This window comes from Gopherus evgoodei, chromosome 5, assembly GCF_007399415.2.
Source record: "Gopherus evgoodei ecotype Sinaloan lineage chromosome 5, rGopEvg1_v1.p, whole genome shotgun sequence".
Lineage (NCBI taxonomy): Eukaryota > Metazoa > Chordata > Testudines > Testudinidae > Gopherus > Gopherus evgoodei.
In genome coordinates this window covers 7,155,219-7,178,904 of record NC_044326.1, presented here as the reverse complement: position 1 = coordinate 7,178,904, position 23,686 = coordinate 7,155,219, and the positions used below count along the sequence as shown (strand labels likewise).

The window sequence follows — 23,686 nt, the reverse complement described above, 5'->3', positions numbered from 1 at the left end:
GAGCCCCTAGTAGGGTATCCAACTCTGACTGATGCTATTCTGGGAGATTTTTTTTCCCTCCAACATGACAATATCATTTTCTTAAGAATACCCTATTAAAATCTCCTGGATTGATTTCAATAGTCACTGGGAAACCAATGCCAATTCCAGGGGACTCCAGGCCAATCCTGAAGCATTGGCAACCACAGCCCCTAGGAATAAATTCTTCCATCTTTCCTCACAGGGATCTAATTACTATGAAATTTTTCAGGTGTAAGAGCAAAATTTGGTCCCCAGTTAGGATGACCAGATGTCCCGATTTTATAGCCCCGATATTCGAGGCTGTGTCTTATATAGGCACCTATTGCCCCGCACCCCCATCCTGATTTTTCAGGCTTGCTCTCTGGGCCCCCAATCCTCAATGCTCACAAAATGATGCGGCTGCTGCCACTATCACAAGTTAAATTTACAGTGTGGTAGCACCTTCCGGCCGACCAGATGATGCCTCATTGTATTAGGTGCTGTGCAACACAAGCCAGTGGGTCACAACTTTTTTTTTTCCGCGGCCCACTTGAAAATTGCCAAGGGTCTCGGTGAACCACTTCATGATCTTTCCAAGTGTTTGTACCGTTAGCTAACTATTGTAAAGTGCTTTGGATAACAGCGCTATATAAAAACCCGTAATAATAAACATTTTTTTGTTTTACAAATAAAAGCACACAACTCATATTTTAATTTCAGTAGTCTTACCTTTCTAATGCGATGAATGTGCCCTCTCTCCCCTGCCATGGCAGCCCCTGAGCTGGGGCTGGGAAAGAGGTGGGGGGTCCTCTCCCTGGCAGCCACAGCCCTGGAGCTGGGGAAAGTGCCTCTTTCTCTGGCCGCCACAGCCCTGCACATCCCAAACCCCCCCCCCAGCTCTTTTCACCCCATTGCCTCCTCCCACCTACCCTCTTTCCCCCCCAAGGCCGCCACCACCTCTGACGTGCACCTTCTCCAGGGTCCAGGCACCTAATCAGTGGAGCTGCGCCTGCTCCACTAATTAGGTGGGTGGCCTTTCATTCTGTTGCGTGCGGCTGCCCAGGCGCACGCTTTAGAGGGAACTATCCACGGACCACCTGAATGGAGCTCGCGGACCACTGGTGGTCCGTGGACCACAGTTTTAGAACCTCTGACATAAGCAATGGTGTTCCCTGGCCCCAAATAGCTTACATTTTAAGAGCCATAAACGAATAAGAGGAACGAGTGAGCTTGGGGGTGGGGAAAGGAAGCAGGGTAACAAATCTAATGGGATGTGCATAGTTCTTGGCCAGGTGATCACAGCTCACTGTCTGTCTAGCTGTTAGTTCTGAGGGAAAACTGGAAGGGGAGCAAGGTGTTGGCTTGATGATGAATTCTGACTGGAAGCTCCTCTCATAGAAGGTGTGGGAGGGGGAAAAATGCACAAAGGCACTTGTGACTAGAGAAAGACACCACCCCACTCCTGTTATGAATTGAAATGTTCAGACACAAGTCACTATGCAGAGCCGGATTCTCTTGAAATAAGAGGTTTTGATACCTGCAAGAAAAATAATCTCCTGCTCTAGCCCTAACCATCACGCTGGAAAATATTCCTTTTAAAATGGTAATCTGCTCAAATAGGGCACTAAATAAAACTCTCACAAAAACATCTGGGCTTCCAGGCACCTCTGAAGCAGATCCACTGTGAAGGAGCTAGAATTAGCAGAGACCTCTTGCATAAATACTTGCATAAGACTCAAAAAGTGTGTGTGTGTGTGTGTGTGTGTGTTGGGGGGGGAGGGGGGGAGGAAGGGTGTTAAATTTGTAAAGAGTGCTTTGAAAATACCCTGATCAGGAAGCTCGAAGGGAGGCCACCCCTCTCCACAATGTGACAACACAATTGGTGTATCCACTTTCCATTATAGTATAGGAAACCCTAAGAGCCCAACATCCCACACTGACATCACACTTCTAAAATAGGAGTTATCAGATGTAATCCCTGGGTCAGCATTGTGTCAGTAGACATAAAAAGGCCTTTGGTATTCATGTGAGGAAATGTGACCATTGTGTGCAGAAGGACACCCAGTCAGACCCAGACCACTTGTCTCTGGCCACTACTCTCCCTGGAATTCCTTGGCGCCACTACAGCGTTCCTCATCCCCGTTTATAAAAAAAATTATCTTAACAGGGGCCTGACAGCACGCTGGAAAGCTGTGTTTTGCTAGTAAAGCAGCAGGCGAGTGTGTGCACGCGCGTGTGTCTCTGGAGTGTATTACAGGAAACTGTTGGCTCTCGGTATCTAGGAATGGTCTATTGTCTAGAGGGTGGAACAGTCTTTATAATTTCTTGTGAAGTGTAAATTGTGTTCCATTATTATTTCTAACAAAGCCACATCCTTCCTTTGGATTGATTTTTCACCAGTCACTAATAACCAGGAATTCCCCCCCACCATCAACTTTCAAGAACAAAAACATTCAGGCTTCCTTGTTGCAGTCAGGGGCATGAATAAGTATTTGCTATTATGAAATATACAGTCTGCAAACAGATGATAAAATGACAGCAACTAAAGCCATGAGGCTCATGAACCTCCAACTGAATGGACCACTCCAGTTTGAGTTCTCCTTTTTCCCTGGGCATTCTTTGCATACTTTAATCCACCATTGTGGTCTCTGGAGCATGGGGTTGCAAAGAACAATGCAACAGTCTAATTCCACAAGGGTGAAAGCTCTGTTGGGATCTGCAACTCTTGGATACAGAGCAGAAAGGGGGTGCTAATCCTGGGGAGGACAGACAGCTCCCTGCATGGGATATCAGAGAGGGAAAGTGGGAAGAGGAGGAGCGGCTTGGACCAGGGTAGAGGCCTATATAGAAAGCAGGTAAGAAGGGCATTTCTTTGTGTTTATTGTGCACGTCTACCCAGAGATGTAAGTACATGGTAAACCCCTTTGCTTTTATATTTGCAAATATTAAAATGAGTCTTGAAAACAGGCCTATAGGAGATTGTGCCAACCCTGTATAGCCTCCATTGCAATACCCTCACAGACTTCCCTACTACCACCAATTCCTTGTTCGAACCTTTCCCCACTTTTCCATCCCCCCAAAAGAGTTTTTAAGAACCAACCAGAGTATCCTAAAAGGCAGCAGCTTTGCTGAGACTGTTCCTTTAGACAGCCTGAAAACACACACACCCCAATCTTCCCAAAAAACCTTATCTACATGATGAGCAATAGCAAGGCCCCAGGCCGACATAAGCAAGCACCTGTAATCACCCCGAGTGCTTCCTACCAGAAATAAAACACTGCCATTCAACAGTACAGCCTATCTACCTCTGCCAAAGATGATAGCATCCAATATTCAAATTCCAGGGGCTGAAGAACGAGCTTGATTGGGCGCTCTCCAGCAACCATAAGGAAGCAACACACATGTATGTGAACAGGTTCAGTGACCCCAGTGCCAAAACTGAGCCAACCTTTAGTATCTGGGCACCTAGGCTGATATGGGTGAAAGCTGGTTTATACAGTAATAGCCTGGACTAGCTAAGAATGAGGGTTTTTTTTTTTAAATGTATATTCTATTTTTTAGCTACATCCTTCCCTATGGTACAGAATTATCTGACAATAGTTAATTAGTTGGCATAATTTTATGGCCCATGCTATGCTCTGTTGCTCAACATTGTTTAATCCCACGCAAAGACATTTTAAAATAAAAGTTATAGCAAAGAGCATCTAATTAGGCATGTACTGAGCTGTATGTCCATTACATGAGGTTATTAACTAGAAAGGAATCATAGCAGAGCTGTCAACCAGCTCATAATTCTACACTATTAATTTACACTTCTTTCAAGCACCTATCCCGGGTGGCTCTAGGTGCTTTCACAAGGGATGATTATTTGTACTGGACCTGAAAGTGGGGGAGCTGCCTTACCCCTATGTTCTGGGGATTGCCCAGAGCAGTAAGGAGTTCGGTCACCTCTTAACCTATAACTTGGATGCTGCTACGGCTCAGAGCCAGGACACCCCGCAAACAGCCCCCAAGCAAAAGTTTCACCTTGGCTCTCATCAGCCCACTCATTCCTTGCAGGGTGACCCCAACAGGCCTGCTGCTCTCAAGTCGCCCCAAATCGATCCTTCCTGAGTTCGTAACTAAGACACACTCTGGCTTTTCCCCTCTGGTTCATCACCGCCACCCCACTTCGAAGGCGTGAAACCAGCCCCCCAGACACCAGCTTACTTTGGCACACACATGCCACAGTTTGCACACCGGAGACCTGCTTAAGGTAAAAATTAACTAAAAGTTTATTTAATAGAAAAATCACAGATTCAGAGAGAAAATCATGTAATATAGCAAACACATGCAAATACACCCTCCTCCCCCGCAACATAAAAAAGCAACTTCAGGCTTTACACTTGCCTTATATACTCATTCATAAGCCGAATGTTTTTAGTAAAAAAGGGAAGCAACAGAGAAGGGGGTCAGCTTATGAACGGGTCTAGAGAGGGGGAGGTGGGAGACAGCCCCTCCCCCCAACAGAGGGAGCAAGGAGAGAAAGCAGAGCCAGCAGGGCCAGAAGGGAAGAGGTGGGGCCAGAGTCTCTTTGCTTCTGGCCACGCTGCTCTCCCCCCAGCCTCTGAAGCAGCTGCAGCTCTGGGGCTGGCAGGCTGTGGCCTCGCTGCCTGGTCTGCCCATGCTGCAGCCACGCTGCCCGGTTTGGCCCACTGGAGCAACTCCAGCCAGGCCAGAGACATCCTCCCCTGACCCTCCCCAGATAACCTGGGAAGGGTTGGGATAGGGAGAGCGTGGAGGTCCTGGGCTAGGGGTGGGGTAATGTGGGGGGTGGTCACAGGGGTTACTCCCCTGACCCCCAGCTTCTTCCCCCCCCCCCAAAAAAAAAGTTTCCCCACCAGTTGCTGTTCTGGCCCATCAGGGTAAGCAGCTGGCACATCGGGACACTTTGCTTACTTAGTTTTACCTCCATGCCTATGGATGCTCTAGGTAAACAAACCATCTCGGCCCACTAGCAGCTTATCCTGATGGCCCGGGAGCCAAAGTTTGCCGACCCCTGAATTACAGGGTCGGCTTATGAATGGGTCATAAAAATTTTCCATTTTTACTTACCCATCTGAGGGAAGGGGGTGGTTGGCTTATAAATGAACCAGCTTATGATCAAGTATATAGGGTATATTAGAACAGGGAATTAGTCTCATATAATTTACCTGTTGTCACTGAGCAGTTTCCCAGAATACACTCTGTCATAGAGAGCATCCAGCGTTTCACTGCTTAGAGGCTACCCCTGATTAAGAAAACTTCAGTTTCTTCTTAAGGGCTCCCTCCCTGCTTTTCTTTTCTCCTGGCATGGTTACTCATGGTTGCTTAGGGTGGGGAAATCTAGCACAATGTTTTCCCATTAACGCTAATGGCCAACCATTTGTCTCTTCCTGGGTTATACAATGCTAGGTGCTTGGAGCTAGTCTGTCTGGGGGAGACAGATCCTCCTCCCACACCTGGCTGACCACCGCCTTGCTGTGTGGTGGAGCTGAATGTAGCAGCATAAATTATGAGCATTGTTTTATACCTACTCACATACACAAATTCATATCCACAGTCTATATACAGGCCATAATGACCATCAAATTCAGAACATTACAGGCTTTCATAAAACATCTTACTCCATATGTTTTCATACACAAGGACATTGTATACCACAGCTGATTCAACTGCTTACACTTTGGTGTTCAGACACCCTGTTCTCCAATTGGTGTGTCTGGAGGCTGACCTGTCACACTTGGGGAACATCTTACTACCCGCCGGCGGGTAGTCTTAGATATATTGGGGATTGACTTATCGCGTCACGTCTGGACGCAATAAATCGATCTGCTAATCGACGCCCGCACTTCACCTCGGCAGGAGTAAGTGGAGTCAACGGGGGCACCACGGCAGTCAACTCGCGGCCATGAGGATGGCCAGGTAAGTCAAACTAAGATACTTCGACTTCAGCCATGCTATTCATGTAGCTGAAGTTGCGTATCTTAGTTCAACCCCCCCCTCGCTAGTGTAGCCCAGGCCTTGCAGAATATCAAGATCCTTGCCCCAAAGAATCTGCAATAGAAGTTGGACAGAATTAGCACCCAACACAGGAGACTAGTCAACCTAATAGTTACTGCAATCTTATGTACGTAATCTCCTGGATCTCTCATTGTGGCTACTTTCATTTAGTCAGTTAGTTATTTTAAAGTTTGCTTCATGTCATCAGTACTGAATGACCTCCAGGTACAGAGGATTAAAATATTATTTAGTCAAAATGATAACAACCATGTTTGATGCCTCTTCAACAAACGGCTAGCACAAGAGACGAGCGTCTCATCATGCATTACAGATGATAGATCCAGGCTCCCTCTGAACAAGGGGTGGAGTGACATCTTCGAAAGGGTCTTGCAAGCAGCTCCCTTTCAGAGATTTATATTCTGACGCCAGAAGGGACCGCTGCGATCACCTAGTTTGACTTCCTGCAGAACGCAGGCCATAGAACTTCCCCAATTAAATTTCTCGAGTCAAGCTGCTGTTAGCTCAGCCACTGCCATTGACTGCAACAGAGGTTGTATGACAAAATAGCCCAACCCACAAGAAAATTAGTCACTGAGTAAGTTACCAAGAGGCTTTATTAAGCTTTGACAAAATAGGTAAAGAAAACAGTGAGCAAAATCCAGGTGTATGTGTCTTCTATGCTTTTAGAAATATTAGCGCCTCAATCATTTTTATGAATCAACTTCAAAACACAGCTGGAACTTTCACATAAAAGTATGATCTGAAGTCTGTAAATGTAACCTAGATGCATAGCTTCCAAGGCCAGATGAGACTATTGTGATCATCTAGCCTAATCTCCCGCATAACACAGCCCACATAACTTCCCCAAAATAATTCCTAAAGCATATCTTAGACAAATATCCAACATTTATTGAAAAATTGTGAATGACTGAGAATCCACCATGACCCTTGGTAAGATGTCCAATGGTTAATTACCCTGTTAAAAATTTGCACCTCATTTCCAGTCTGAATTTGTCTAGCTCCAACTGCCAGACGCTAAAATAGGTTATCCTTTTCTCTGCTAGATTGAACAGCCTACTATGAAATATTTGTTCCCCACATAGGTACTTATAAACTGTACTTACGTCACCCCTTAACCTTCTCCTTGTTAAAGAGACTGAGCTCCTTGAGTCTACCACTATAAGGCATGTTTTCTAATCCTTTAACCATTCACAGGGTTTTTCTCTGAACCTGCTTCAATTTATCAACATCCTTCTTGAACTGTGGACACCAGAACTGGACATGGTATTCCAGCAGTGGCCATACTAATGCCTAATATAGAAGTAAAAATAAACCTCTCTATTCCCATTTAAGATTCTCCTGCTTGACAAATCCAGACTGTAAAAAAGCAGCCTTATTTCAAGAAAAGAACAGTGATAACTAACAATTGGAACAATATACGAAGGGTTGTGGTGGATTCTACATCACTGAATTTTAAAATCAGGATTGAATGTTATTTTCCAAAAGATATATTGTAGGAATTATTTTGTGGGAGTTATCTTGCATAACGCATCCCAGAGATCAGACTAGATGATCACAGTGGTCTCTTCTGGCCTTGGAACCTATTAGTCAGTCATTTGGAGCTCCCAACAACATACGTGGTGTGGATTATAGACAACCTGTGTGAACACAGGATAGTTTGTGCTGGTAAGCCTAGAAATAGAATAGCTAATCTAAGGAAGCAGAATCATCTGACCAGCCTTCTTGGAGGTACACAATTAATTATCCAGGATTACTATGATTTGCTTACTGAAGCTTCGGTGTTTATGATTAGAGCTGGGTGAATTTTTTTGGACAAATTAGTTTATTTGCTGAAAAATGCTGTCTCAATCAACCCAAAGCTATTTGCAAAATTGAGATGAGTTCAAAGAATTTTGGCCAAAAATATTTTTCGGAACACGAGAGGTAGAAGTGCCTTCCTTGTAAGTTTAGCCTGATGGTTAAGACAGTCACTCGGGATGTGAGAAACCAGGTTCAATTTCACCATTGACTTGATCTGGGGAAGGGATTTGGACATGGGCATCCTCCTATAGTGTTGGTGACCTTTTCCACTAGGCTTTTGGATATTCTGGTAAGGGGCTCTCAATCTCTCTTGTTGAAGTTGTTCCATTTGGTATAAATAGTCACTGGAGATATACAAATCTCCTAGAACTGGATGGGACCTTAAAAGGTCATTGAGTCCACCCCCCTGCCTTCACTAGCAGGACCAAGTACTGATTTTTGCCTCAGACCCCTAAGTGGCCCCCTCAAGGATTGAGCTCACAACCCTGGGTAGCAGGCCAATGCTCAATCCACTGAGCTATGGGATTTGAACTTGGCCTCCCACATACAAAGTGAGTCCCTAACTACCAGACAAGAGTCATTCTCACTTCTTTTGTTGGCTCAATGGCTATTCACGGTCATTCATAGTGGCAATTTATATAGTCAATCAATGACCATGAATAGTCACCGGGTCATGGCAAGACTGAGATCTTGGAATGGATTGTTTCAATTTAATCAATTTTTCACGATTGAGTTTATGGATATTTTCCTTTTCCTCTATTTTTTGGAACTGCTAGCAAACCAAACCAAATCAAATCAGTTATTTGCCCAGAATTATGTATAATGTGCCAGTTACATTTGCTACCATGACAAAGGTATTTGAAGTTACAGTTGCACAGAAATATGATACAGGTTTATCAAATGAAGATCTGACCTGGGAACATGTGAATACATGTAAATCCTGTGTTCTGTTTTATGGCACATTCATTTGTATTGGATGCAGTCATGTTATGCATGTTTCTCCCTCTCTCCTTTTATATATTACAATAAAAATACAAATTAGAAACAAGACACCAGTACACAAGAGTGATGTTCAAATCAGGAAACGCAGTCCCGCTAATTAACTACTGTTATACCCACAGGGTCTACATGGACACTGCATAGCCCTAACAACATTGACATAAGCCCCAGGCCTCTTGAGGAGATGGAGTCACTATGTTAGTGTAATAGGGCACTTACATCAGTGTGAGCACAGCTACAGCATGTACACTAATATAATTAGTGGGCTGGTCAGTTAATTGCTGTTAACTCATGTGATTAACTCAAAAAAAATTAATTGCAGTTTTAATCACACTGTTAAACAATACCAACTGAAATCTTAAATCTTTTTGGATTTTTTTCCCCTACATGTTCAAACACAACACAGCATACAAAGTTGACACTGCTCACTTTACATTTCTATTTTTGATTGCCATTTTTACAGTGCAAATATTTGTAAAATAAAGAAATAGCATTTTTCAATTCACCTCAGTCAAGTACTGTAGTGCAATCTCTTTGCTGTGAAAGTGCAACTTACAAATGTAGGGTTTTTTTGTTACTTAACTGCACTCAAAGACAAAAAGTCCACTCAGTCCTACTTCTTGTTCAGGCAATCACAGAGAGAAACAAGTTTGTTTGCATTTATAGGTAGGGTGACCAGACAGTAAATGTGAAAAATCGGGACAGAAGGTGGGGGGTAATAGGAGCCTATATAAGAAAAAGACCCAAAAATGAGGACTGTCCCTATAAAATCAGGACATCTGGTCACCCTATTTACAGGAGATAATGCTGCCTGCTTCTTAATTACAATGTCACCAGAAAGTAAGAATGGGCATTCACATAGGACTTTTGTAGCTGGCATTGCAAGGTATTTACATTCCAGATATGCAGAACATTCATACGTCCCTTCATGCTTTGGCCACCATTCAAGAGAACATGCTGATGACACTCGTTAAAAAATAATGTGTTAATTAAATTTGTGACTGAACTTTTTGAGGGAGAATTGTATGTCTCCTACTTTGTGTTTTACCCACATTCTGCCATACATTTTACATTATATAAGTCTTGGATGATGACCCAGCAACTGATGTTCATTTTAAGAACACTTTCACTGCAGATTTGGTACCTTCTTTGCATTTTGTCATTGTGAGATTTCTAAGGATAGCTACAGCACTCAAACCAAGGTTTAAGAATCTGAAGTACCTTCCAATATCTGAAAGGGACTCGGTGTAGAGCATGCTTTCAAAAGTCTTAAGAGAGCAACACTTCGATGCAGAAATTACAGAACCCAAACCACCAAAAAAGAAAATCAAACTTCTGCTGGTGGTATCTGACTTAGATAATGAAAATGAACATGTGTCGGTCTGCACTCCTTTGGATTGTCATCGAGCAGAACCCATTATCAACGTGGATGCCTGACCTCTGGAAGGGTGGTTGACGCATGAAGGGACATATGAATGTTTAGCACATCTGGCACGTAAATATCTTGCCACACTGGCTATAACAATGCAACCTGAACACCTCTTCTCACTTTCGGGTGACATTGTAAATATGAAGCGGGTAGTATTATCTCCTGCAAAATGTAAACAAACTTGTTTGTCTGAGCGACTGGCTGAACAAGAAGTAGGACAGAGCAGACTTATGGGCTCTGAAGTTTTACATTGTATTCAGAAATCAGGTTTTTTTTGTATATAATTCTACATTTGTAAGTTCAACTTTCATGATAAAAAGAGATTGCACTACAGAACTTGTATTAGGAGAATTGAAAAATAAGTTTTATTTTGTTTTTTACAGTGTAAATATTTGCAATAAAAATAATATAAAGCGAGCACTGTACACTTTGTATTCTGTGTGTGTAATGGAAATCAATATATTTGAAAATGTAGAAAACGAATATTTAAATAAATGGTATTCTATTACTGTTTAACAGTGCGATTAATCATTAATTTTTTTAAATCTCGACAGTCCTAATAATTAGATCACCTGGCTTACGTTGTCCTAACTCTGTATTGTAGTAGACCAAGCCTTACAAATGTTGATGTGAAAGAGAAAAGTTTTGTTACTGGAAAACAACCTATTTAATTCAGGTTCCACTGAAAAATGCAAGACAGAGCTTTTTCTGGCATCAGCCCACCGCTATGGAACTCACTTCTAGAAGTGGTCATTATGATAGTCCACCTCAGTACTTTCAGAGCTCAAGAGAAAACCCACTTCAACCTCATTTCACCACCCTCTCACACTCACTGAAAGTAAAAAAAAAAAAAAAAGAGAACTTAGTGTACACAGAGGTATATGATTTCAAAAATGAGTTCTTTAAATGTGTCTCCCAAGTCCATTTTTAGAACTACACCTATATCAAATAAGTCGGCACGTACATTAAAAGATCTCAATTTTTAAAAATGCTGAGCACGCAGCAGGTCTCACTGAAGTCAATGGGTGCTTCTAGGCATGCACATGGGGTCAGCTTTTCAGAGGCTCAAATGATATTTGGGTACCTGTCACTGAAAGTCAATAGTAGTTAGATTCCTAATTGAGGTCTGTGACTTTGAAAATCTTCCTTGGATACTCAGACTCAAGGACTGGAAGGGACCTCGAGAGGTCATCGAGCCCAGTCCTCTGCCCTCATGGCAGGACCAAATACTGTCTAGACCATCAGCTTTTGTTGGGCAAATACCTACCAGGGAAGTCTTCATCAGAAAAATAGGGAGATCAACGCAGGCATAGTTTGACCTCCTCACATTTCAATAAGGATTGTAGAGAACACAACACACTTACCAGTTACATTCTGTTGTACTTCTAAATTGACATTCACAAAGAATCTGATGCTGTCCCCGGAAACAATTGAGGAATTTACAGTGTCAAAGAGCTCTTCTCCTCCTACTTCTTCTTTGTTCTCACAGCCGTCATCGGTGTCACATTTAAGATAACCTGCAAATAAAAATAACACGCCTTCATTATACTCTTTGCCCTTCACAAGCAATTGAACCAAGACCACAATGAAAAGGTCCCTCATTATATCAAACCTTTTTCATGAGCAAAACAGAAAGGAATATTTTGCAATTTTACTTTGCGGGTGACATCTCCTCAAGCCTGCAAGAGGATTTTCTACTTCAAAATTGTTACATTATGGCATTCCACACACTCACAAAGCACAGAAGACCAGAACAGAGCTCTGCTGTGGCCTTGGAGAAGAATGCTGTCCTATATATTAGCATTAGTAAACCTCTAAGGCCTTCTCGGGGCAGCAAGTTATATAGGCCCATGGTACTCCAGGAATATTCAGGGCCTGGGGGCCCGGCTCCACCACTGCTCTGGGCTGGGTCTCTCCCCCAGCCTCACCTGCTGCCCCTGTGTGCCTCCCTTGGAGAATCTCTTGGCCCCATCTGCTGCCCCTGGATGATTTAAAAGGGTCTGGGGACCTCCAGCCGCCACCACCAACTGCACAGTGAGGCTAAGACGGCTTCCTGCCTGCCCCTGCTCCACACCACATCTCTGCAGCCCTGGGGGGGAGACACCCCCCCCAGAGCCGACTCCACAGCTCCTATTGACCGGGAAATGCGGCCAATGGGAGCTGCGAGGGTGGTGCCTACAGGAAGCGGCACGCAGAGACAGCCTTGTCCTCCCGCCTAGGAGCCGCTGCCAGAGGGGTGTGCAGGTTGCTTTCAGAAGATAAGCACCACACCCCTCACCCTCTCCTGTACCCCAAACCCCTGCCCCAGCTCAAACTCCCTTCCAGAGCCTGCACCCCTCCTGCACCCAAATGCCCTGCCAGAGCCTGCACCCTAACCCCTTTCCCAGCCCAGAGCCCAAACCCCTTCCTGCACCCAAACTTCCTCCCAGAGCCTACACCCCTCCCACACCCAAACTCACTTCCAGAGCCTTAGGCAGGTGTGGGAGTGGGAGCAGGACTTAGACCCATTCTGGGCACCACCAAAAATTATACAAATCTGTCACCCCTGGGCCTTGCCTATACTATGCGGGGGGGGGGGGGGGGGCGACTGATCTAAATTACGCAACTTCAGCTATGTGAATAACGTAGCTAAGTTACACCAACTTCAGATCTATTTACTGCGGAGTCCACACTATGCTATGTCGACGGGAAAGCATCTCCCAACTCCCCTTGCACTTTTCGTTCAGGGGGAGTACAGGACTTGATGGGAGAGTGATCTGCCGTTGATTTAGTGGGTCTTCACTAGACCCGCTAAACTGATCGCCGATGTATGGATCACTGCGTGTTGATCCCCTGCTAAGTGTAGACAAGCCCTAAGACTTTCACACAGGATGTAGTAGCAAACAATTCAGAGAAGTCAAGTAACTTGTGTTGAAAAATATTGCTTAAAAAAAAAACAAAGAAAATACAACACATTATGTAAATTTCATTTATATATGCTATATGGAAGCATCAAAAATTTATTTGCTTATTGTTAGGAAATTCCTTTTTTCAAGGATTAATTGTGTGACTATAGCACTGGTGAAAGGGGAAGGAGCAATAGTCATGGAGAATGAAGCTTCCCATTTGGCTGCAGAACAGACATAGCATGAGTAGCAGCAGCGCAAGCACCCCTACAAACCTAAAGCATGTCGTTCCTTAGAGGCTGGGTCTAGTTATGAGGGGGAAGTCCAACGCCAATGTGCATTCAGTACTGGATCTCTATTATCAGACTGCCAACGATGGTGCTAATTAATGCAACATGTGTAGGGGTAGAGGGCTGTGATGTTGAAACTTGTCCAACTGAAGCAGGATTGAGAACAACTCATCTTAGACATGTCACTCAAAAGCTATGAGATGGATAGAGGGGGAGGAAAAAAAAATGTAGGCCCCATACCTGCAAAGCACAAATGCATCCCTCATTTGAGATGTCAGTCACTCTCTTTCTGGGCTACCAAACGGATGATCTACAAGTGAACATTTCTATTGCTCCATTCATGTCCCAGTGAAACCATCCAAGTCAGAAAGCCAGGGTTTACCATTTAATCTAGCTTCTAGCAATACAGAAACTTCACTTTCGATTCGTTATTTGAAAACTGAAAGAGCTACAAACATTTTCTCTTGCAGGGGAGGAGGTAGCGGATACATGAGAAGAAGACAAGTCTTAATTGTTGTGTCCTAACGGGGTAAGGAACAGAAGCATGGCTGATCAGATGAGATGATACACCAAAAAGGCAGACAAATTTCTTAATTACAAGAGACAACTTTAGATCCTTTTGCAGCCTTATCATTATAGCTTAATCTAGTCTCATTCACCACTTCCTTTTATTACAAACTAACTGAAATACCCTGGTGCAGTGTAATTCTTCAAATCAAATGTGATGCATTAACAAGTTTTATATTACCAGAAAAGTTATTTAGGCAATTTCCACCCCTTTTGTGGCAAGTAATACATAGCACACAGACAAAATATATGGACATATTTTATTAATGTGTTTTTAGAGACAACAGCAAGCTAAGCAACTAGTTTCAACAGAAACAAAAGCCACTTGAATAGAAACCAATATAACATTGATGGAACATTTTTTTAATCCTTGAAAGAAATCTAAATGTAAAAAAAGACTGCCAAGAAGAAGAGTTTAAACTCAAATACATATTTCAGGACATCAGGCTGACAGTTTGCCACCACAAAACAAAGAACTCCCTAATTTCAAGACCACAAACAGGAACTCTAAACTATGAAACTTGAACTTCAGGACTTCCTGTTGCAAAATTATCTTTCGAGGCTTGTTCTTGCACAATGTGCCGACTCAGAAGATACCTATTATGCATCTTCTGGTTTAGGATCAGAAGCCTATACCAACTTTCATTCTGCAGAAAGTAGAATTCATTGGGCCTTGCATAAAAGCCTGAATAGACCCGTCACCTCAGAGGAGCACTACCATGCGTCTCTGAGTGCAACTTCTCGAATAAGAACATACAAGATTACCTACATCAAAAAAAACAAAAAACAAAAACAAAAAAACACCCAAAACCCAAGTTTACTCTTCACTGTCCTTCCCCACTATGAGAAACAAGCTAAGTACTTTATTTCCTCCCTCACACACACACTACTTTATACAAATGCTACAATGGACATGCTTAACCATTTCTACAATTTCAAATTATCCTACTCAAGGGCTTCCGGAGGGCTCTGGGGGAGACTGTATTATTCCCAGGACCAGGTAATAATGTTTTGTGCTTGGCTGTCAAAACAGCAGCCTTCAGGCAACCCTATTCTCCAGCTTCTTCCTCACAGTTCACCATGATTTACCTGCAACAGCTCATGGGAGAGGGAAAATGCAGAGGCGATGCATGGGTGGGCATGTAGGGTCACGTAGCCCCACCAGATTTCTGCCAGGGTTTCCCACGCGGGCCCTCTCCCTGTGCAGCAGCTCCTGGAGCTTGCAAGCTGCGGCCACGGAGAGAGGGAGAAGCAAACAGCTGAGAGCTGCAGGGTAGGGTATGCCTGGGGGTTGTGACCAAGGTTGGCAATTTTGGCTGGACGTATTCCTGGAGGTTTCATCACATGACAAATCTTTAATTAATGGCTAATCTTTAATCCTTGGAGATTCCAGGACAATCCTGGAGGGATCCTGTATCCATCATAGCATTGCCACTGTGGTGGCTCCATCAACAATTTTATTTAGTGGTGGAATGCTCAATTAATCTGGACAGTCTTCCTACAGTTTCTGATGCAAGTCCATCCATTGCAAGGTAGCTTTGTGGATTGAAATCAATCCAATTTAGACTAAACTGTCTGTGTCCATGGAGGTGTGTTAAAGCTTGGAGGAGACAAAAGCGAGGCCTTCACTGCTTGAATTTAAGCCAGTGCTATTTATGGACATTTTGGAAGAACTTCATGCCACCGTCTGTGCTTCGAATCCTAGTCTTCCCAGGCAGGTGGGGGCCAGTTGGCAAGTATTGAGTCTTTGGCTGGTTGAAATTATCAGTGCCTCCTTTGAGGAGGGCAGGCTGTCAATTGATTTAAAAGGAGGCATGTGTTTGGTCTGTGCTCAACGAAAGTCATCTCTCGACACTGGCAATTTAGCCAATCAGTATCCCATTGATCATTTTTGTTTAAGGTTATAGAACAGGCTGTGGCAAGAAAACTTTCAGAGCATTGAGACTGGGTTGGTTTCATTTAACTTTGTCAACCAAGGCTCTGACCTAAGTCAGGCACAGATACTGCAATTTTTATGTTGGCTGATTTCACTGCTGGAATGGATAATACCTGGTGTCCGTGCACATATCATTAGCTCCATCAGCTGCCTTAGATACCGTGGATAATTAGGTGTTGTTGACTCATTACAGTCCCTGGTGGAAGTGGACAGGGCTGCCCACAATTGACTTAATATTCTTTTCTGTCTGACAGATATTCCAGAAGATAACTTGGGGAAGAATAGCAATTGCCCCAAGCAGCTTCCTGGTTCTTTGTTGTCACCCCTCTTATGCAATGTGTGCCGTTGAGGAGAGCCTAGTAAGGATCTATACTCGGGTTATAATGGTTTAAGTACATTGTTAACTCACTGCTTCATATCTGACTCGCCCAGCCCAACAGAATGCGGTTGAGCGTCTTTCAATGTTTGAGTGCAACTGAGGCATGGATGGCCAGAAGCTGGTTGATACTCAATTCTAGATAAGACTAAGCCAATTGCAGTGGGCTAGGGAAGCAATCAGATAGTAAGGATATGTCTACACTGGCAGAGTTACATCACCACTCAGAGCACTGAAGAGAAACCACTGTGTGTTCACTCTGTCAGCTGCCTGCGCAAAAGCGTGTTCACACTTGTGGCACTTGCAGGTGCACTCTGGGCAGCTATCCCACAGAGCATCTCTTCCTCTTCTGCCACTAAGAGTTGTGGGAAGGTGGAGGGGGTTGCGGGGTGTCCTGTCCCAATGCCCCATGATGCATTGCTTCTCATCCAGCAATCCCTGTGCTTCTGTCCACATTTGGCACCATCTTTCAATGATTTGTGTACTGCGTGCTCTGCCTCTTTGGTCGGAAGGAATGGATCATGCACTGTGGACCAATATGCTGCTCACTCTCACTAACATATCATGAGTGGCAGTGGAGTTATTCCTTAAACTACAAAGGCAAGAGGAGTGCGACCATGCCTAGTAGTTACACCACGAGATTGCTTGTGGCATTCATGGAGGTCCTGACCACAGTGGAATGCCGCTTATGGGGTCGAGAAACAAGCCCTGAGTGGCAGGATCACATTGTGATACATCTGGGATGATGAGCAGTGGCTGCAGAACTTTTGGATGAGGAAAGCCACATTCATGGCACTGTGTGATGAGCTTGCCCAAGCCGTGCGGCGCAAGGACATAAGAACGAGAGCTGCCCTGCCGTTGGAGAAGCATGTGGTGATTGCACTGTGGAAACTGGCTACTCCAGATTGCTACTGTTCAGTCACTAACCAGTTTGGAGTGGAAAAGTCAACCATAGGACTCGTATTAACGGAAATGTGCTGGGTCATTAATCGTATCTTGCTCCAAAGGACCGTGACTCTGGGCAATGTGAGTAACATTATGGATGGCTTTGCACAAATGGGCTTCCAACTGCAGAGTGGAGACAGATGACATGAATATTCCAATTCTGGCACGAGACCATCTAGCCACCAAGTATATTAATCGGAAGGGATATTTCTCAATGGTTCTCCAAGTGTTTGTGGATCACCATGGGCATTTCACGGATGCAGGCTGGTCTAGAAAGGAGCATGACACAAACATCTTTCGGAACACTGGCCTGTTCAGAAAGCTGCAAGAAGGGACTTTCTTCCCGGACTAGAAGATCACCGTAGGGAAAGTCAAAATGCCCATTGTGATCCTTGGGAGACTCAGCCTACCCCTTAATGCCGTGGCTTATGAAGCCATACACAGGGCACCTGACAGCAGCAAGAAGCAGTTCGACAACAGGCTGACAAGCGCAGAATGACTGGTGACTCTGCTTTTGGCCATTTAAAGGCCCACTGGCACTGCCTATACATGTGAGGCTGGACAATATTTCTATGCTCATAGTCGCGTCCTATATGCTCCATAGTATTTGTGATGGGAGGGGTGAAAGGTGCACTCAAGGCTGGAATGCAGAGGCTCAGCACCTGAGACTGAATTTGAACAGCCAGAGACCAGGGCTATTAGAGGGGAACAGCGCGGAGCCATGAGGATCAGGAATGCCTTGAGACAGCAATTTGAAGCTGAAAGCCACTAATATTTGTTGCTATGCTCAGGAGTGCAGTGCTTGTAATACTAGGAAGTGATTGTGATTTGTGCAGATGATGCACTGTGAAGATTGCAGAAAATTGCCTGTTGCTTTGCAGGATTCTGCTTGCTTTCAGTTAATGGAATAAAGATTGCTTTCAAGCCAAAACAATACTTTCATTAAAAAAAACAATAACGGTTGGGTCCCAGGAGAAGGTGGAGTCCCAGGACGGTTAATGATTTGTGTATGTCCAGGTATCATATGCAACCTTGTCCGCTGGAGTCCAGTGCAGCTGGTACAGTTCTTCAGCAAGGCTAGACTGCAGAGGGCTGGGTGTCCAGTGTAGCGAGTACTGGGAGTCTGCAGGGCTGGACTGTGAGGGGGGAAGGAGTGGAATGCCATGGGAACAGACTGAAGCCAGGAGGCTGATAACAGTGTGTTGGTGGTGTCTGGGGGGCATATGGGAAAGAAAGTTTTGTGATAGCAGTTGCAGGGGAAGGCAGGTCCAGAGCTGCTCGGATTGCAGTGCTGGTAGCACCTGGAGTGTGTCCGCGGCTTCGTTCTGGTGCACCATTTTCATCTTTCAGTCCCTTTTCTCGCTGTCCCGCCACTCCTTCAATTCCTGTTTTCTGGCTGCAGAGTGCATCATGACATTACACAGAAAGTCCTCTTTAGTTCTTTGTGGCTGCTTTCTAACTCTGCGCAGCCATTCAGCTGGTGATAACAAAGAGGGAGGCTGCGCTCCCAAGGTCATAATTGTGAAGCCAAAATGCAACATTTTACAGAAGCAGTATTGGTTGCAACATACAGACCCCGGATTTAAAACAGCCACTATTCACAAACCTATCACTAACCGCCTGACCCCAGGCAAGCACACACGAGCCACAAGACCACCCAAATGGTGAGTAACCGCAGGGGCAGGGGAAATCAGTGTGCCAGGACCATCCTGTATTCTGGGCATATGGCTTTTGGGGAGGGCCAGCACTGTTGCGGGGGCCTTATAATCATTCCTTGTCCCCACATTTTCCACAGGCTGCGTTCATTATGGAGATATCTCGCTGCTGAGGGCAAGCAGGGAATCAAAGGAGGGTCTTCTCCAAAACTGTGGCTTCCATCCTGGCCCTTATGCAGCTCAACCTCTGTGCAGCAATGGTTCCCCCTACAGTGATGGCAGAATGGCACAGGAAAGTTACCCTTAATGGGGCAAGAAACAAGCAGCTCTGCCAAAGAACCAGTGGCTGCGAATTGCCCACTATCTCCATGAGAGTTTCCTTGAGATCTCTGAGGCAGATTCTTGTCAAGCAATACCCTGTTCCGCCGCTCACACTAGGCACACAGTGCTATGCGCATCATACAGACACAAGCCTGCTTTCTGCAGCCCTCCTGCACACAACAATTCACTTCAGCAATTCCCAAGATCAAAGCCACTTACCAGGAGCCTCCTCTCCTGTTTGCACTTTGCCAAGATCCGACAGCTGAGACAGGTTGGCATCTGCCAGTGTAGAAAATAGCTCCTGGATACAAGCATCTCCAACCTCCGAGCCCCACCAACCTCTCCACATCCTCGTCCAAGGATTTCCTCCTCCTGGCTCAGTCCAATCTCGATTGGCACATAAGTCACTGAAGTATCTACAGTGGCCTTCGCAGTGGAGTGGGGTCGCCACCCGAGTATCGCGTCCAGTTCTTTGTACAGCCAGCAGCTCGTGGGATCAGCACCGAACGGCGGTTTGCCTCCTGTGCCTTGTGGTACGCATACGGCAGCTCCTTCACTTTGACCCTGCACTGCAAGTGTCCTGGTCATGGCCCCTTTCTGTCATGCATCGTGAAATCTGTCAGAGGTATCATAATTCCAATGGCAGGAGTGCAGGTGGGACTGGACAGCCTCCTCTCCCTAAAGTGCTGATGAGGTCCCTGATCTGGAAAGATGTGATGACACCTCTGCATGCGTCACCAAGCAAACAGGAAGGGGACTTTCAAAATTCCCAAGGAATTTAAGGGGTGGGGCTCACGGTTGGTCACCTAAGGGCAGGGCAGTAGAGTTCCAACCGAAGACCAGAGAGGCGAGAACGGGCATTGTGGGACACCTCCTGGAGGCAAATTGCAGCACTGTAATCAATCAGGGTGTCTACACTGGCACCGCGATGCTGTACCCCCGGCACAGAAAGCTGCACGCCTCCCGGCAGGGTGGTGTTTTTGTTTTTGTTTTTTACAGCACTGAAACTGTGCAGTTTCTGCGCACTAAGTGGCTAGACAGTGTGTACACCTTGGGAGTTGCACTGCAGAAAGCTGCTTTACTGCGCAGAAACTTGCCAGTGTAGACAAGGCCTAAGTGAGCACAGAGCAGCAGTGGTCAGTCCTGAAAACAAACAGGACAGGATGTGATGGTTGACTGGGTGTAAGTTCCAACCCCATTACTGGGAAGATTTGGAAGTGAGGGAAAAACAGAGGGAGGATGGTAGATGGAGGGGACATTCAGGTAGAGGATTTTTAAAGAGAGTGTGGAAGACCATGACCAGCTTTCATTAAAAAAAAAGTGAGACGTCAAGGAAGAAGGTAGAGGAAGGTCAACAGTTAGAAAGGAGTGGGTCTTAAGGGGCAGGTGAAGGGCTGACATTTAGTCTTGGTGGGGACCTGACACGGTAGAAAGATGGGAGGCTATTAAGACTGGGAAGGAGTGACTAAACCATGCCAGAGCTTGTTAATCTTCTATTGGAAGAGTCAGCAGAACTGAGGGGAGGGTGAGTAGAAGGGGTGGGAGGGTTTGAAGAGGCAGCGGAACAACGGGGGACGTGGAATCCAGGAAAACAGAAAAGTATCGTGGGTATGGTTTTTGGTAAGGCAACATATTCAGCCTCAAAACTTGTCCCACTACAATCACCTCCCTGATTAGAAAAATGTCCAGTTTCATCATTCCTCCCTCTTCAGAGCAGGGGGTGGTGTCAAACCAAGCTTGGTACCTCTTGAAATTTTACAAATAAACCAAACATGTTTGGATTATGAAGTCTCATGAAAGTAACAACACAGACACTATTGAGCAGGTTTCTATTTTTCCTCAAAATAGAAGCCTGTGGCTTAGGAAGCCACAGTCACTTGGGATCCCTTAATCAATTTATTGATGCAGACATAACACTTTCCATTTCGTTTTTTAATTCTTCTTCAAATCCATTCACATTTTGCCCATGATCTCACTAAACATTTTCTATTTTCCTGTTAGCTGTCTGGCAGGCAAATACATTGCACTCTCTCCTGACTCTGTAGTTCAGCAACTGATTCGTGAGAATTTACTGAAAAGTCTGGCAACAATCCATCCGCAAAGGGAGACCCAGTGATGTTTCTACTCTGTTTGCAAAAAAATGTAGATGAGGCTGCAGGAGGCAGCAGAATCTGTTAACTATCCTGGAGTTTTAATTTTTGTTTAATGGTGTTTTGGGATAGGGATTTTTGGTGGGGTGTTGCAGATTTCAGCTGCCTTAGATGAAATTTCTATTTCACACTGGAAAATATCCCACCAAGCTTCAAGTAGAGAGAAGCAATTTGTGTCTTGCACAACCATAGAAAACTACTTTAAATAAAGAATTTGCAGCAAAATCTTCTGCCAAATATAAAATGCATTTACCTCTAATTTGACCTTGACTTGAGAAATAGATTCAGACTCTGCAATATCTAGTCAGATCCTCAAACTTCAATAAGTCACAGCATGTCATTTGTACCTATCTACAGCATCTTTTTCTGAATTGTTCCATCAAAGACACCGTTGGTACCAGCAAAATAACTGTGCCAGTGCTTTGAAGATGGGTTGTGCCACATAGAACTGAAGTATTGTCAAAACTGCTTGATTGAGCCTTCACTCCAATCCCTGAATAAAAGGAGGTGGCACACAAGTCTTTTTCCAAAAGAGCCAAGAAAAGAAATAGTCTCTCAATCACCATTCTGTCAAATGCCTTCCCTGCTCCTACTTTTCACCTTGGAGGGAGAGGAGAGTAATTCACTGCTGCCTTTGTGCCAGCTTGCTCTGCCCACCCCTCTCCACTCTGCTCACGGTGGGAGAACCTACTGTCCTCTGATCTCCCCTGAACTCATGATCTAGGAGGTCCTTATTCCCCCTCAGTCTACGGCTCTAGAAAGACACAAAAAAAAGCTGTGTTAAAGAACACTGCAACCTTAATCAAGTCAAACGCTCCAAAGCTAGGAAATGCCTGTGTAATCTTAGTCTGGCCCCCTGGTAGGTATGCATTATGATACAGTCTTTAATTACATGATCACATGCGATCTATCCCCCACAGGACCCCTGCCTCATTCAGAGCACAGGAAGGGTGGTGCTCCCTGAATAAGTGCCTATTCAATATTTTGTTTTCTCCTCATTGTTTAATGTATGGCCTCAGGGCCTATTACTTGCAAACTATTCAAACCCTGTTCTGAGACAGAATTATTATTTTCCTCATGGGCTTTTCCATGGTGCTCATCAGTATAGTAGCCAAGTGCTCCACAGACATAAGTTAATTTATTTTCACAACACCTCTGGGAGGTATAGGGGGTGGGGGCTATCCCCATTTGACAGATGGGGAGCTTGGAAACTGAGGGACAGAGTAAGGTAAAAAAACTCCACTAAATTTCAAGTACCCAATTTCAGACACCTTGGATTTGATTTTTCACAGTACTTTGCAAATACAGCACTTTGGTAGTTTTAAAGTACAGCTCTCATTAACTTTACTTGTGGCTGTGAGTGCTCAGCACTTCTGAAAATGAGACCTCAGGTCTTAAGTCAAGCACCCAGAAAACAAGAAACTACTTGTGAAAAGTCTGGGGGCCTGGGGAAAAAAAAAAGTTTGCGATCACGTAGTTATTTGGTCATGTAATTAAGAATTGTATCAGAATACATATGCACACAGGGGCTGAATTCTGGCATGTCCTATGTTTTGACTGCTTGTCTTTCCTATCTTAGTAATGTTCTTGTAATGTAGTTTTTGGGTGCAATTGTCTAGGATTTTTAAAAAAGCACAATGAAAAAAAATTCCGTTGTGTGGCATCATAAGGACACCTGTATGGGTCACCAGCAAGGTTGGAATCTTTACATCTATTGCACAAACCTCTGTCACTCAAGCTAATGGAACAACAGACAGCACTAGTAGGTTGTCATCCTCTATGTCAGGGGTAGGCAACCTATGGCATGCGCGCCAAAGGCAGTATGTGAGCTGATTTTCAGCGACATGCTGCCCGGTTCCTGGCCACCGGTCCGGAGACTTTGCATTTTAATTTAAATTTATTTAAATGAAGCTTCTTAAACATTTAAACCACCAGGCATACCACTTCTGAAAGGTTGCCAACCTCTGCTCTACGTGGATCAGCACTAGAGGGGAATGATGCACACAATTTTGCTAGTGGATTTCACAGATATTTGCTGACTGCAGATGAACAATCAGGCTCAGGAATCATGGGTTCCATTCCAGGCTCTGGAGAGGATATGCTCCGGGGGATGGGGAGGTCACACATTCTTGTGCCTATCCCAAATTTAACTCCTTCTGCCCCATCCTCTCTAACCTGTCCAGTTCCCAGTCCTGTCTCTTCTCCAACACTGACCCCCGTGTCCCAGTCTCCACTCGTCAGCTTCTCATCCCAGCCCTAGTCTCCCAGCCCAGCCAGTCCTAGGTTCTGCT

At 44.7% G+C, this 23,686-nt stretch overlaps 1 protein-coding gene across 7 annotated transcripts in view; it reads right to left on the bottom strand.

The window, feature by feature from the left end:
• Positions 1–23,686, bottom strand: part of SLC4A11 (solute carrier family 4 member 11) — a 196,855-nt gene that overhangs the window by 124,839 nt on the left and 48,330 nt on the right. For all 7 annotated transcript variants that reach the window (XR_004000528.1, XR_004000525.1, XR_004000527.1 and 4 more), the window contains exon 3: positions 11,635–11,787. Coding sequence is in view for 2 of the 7 variants with exons in the window: in XM_030563594.1 (XP_030419454.1) it covers positions 11,635–11,787 (153 nt within the window). In the remaining 5 variants the exon portion in view is untranslated. The remainder of the gene's footprint in view (positions 1–11,634; positions 11,788–23,686) is intronic.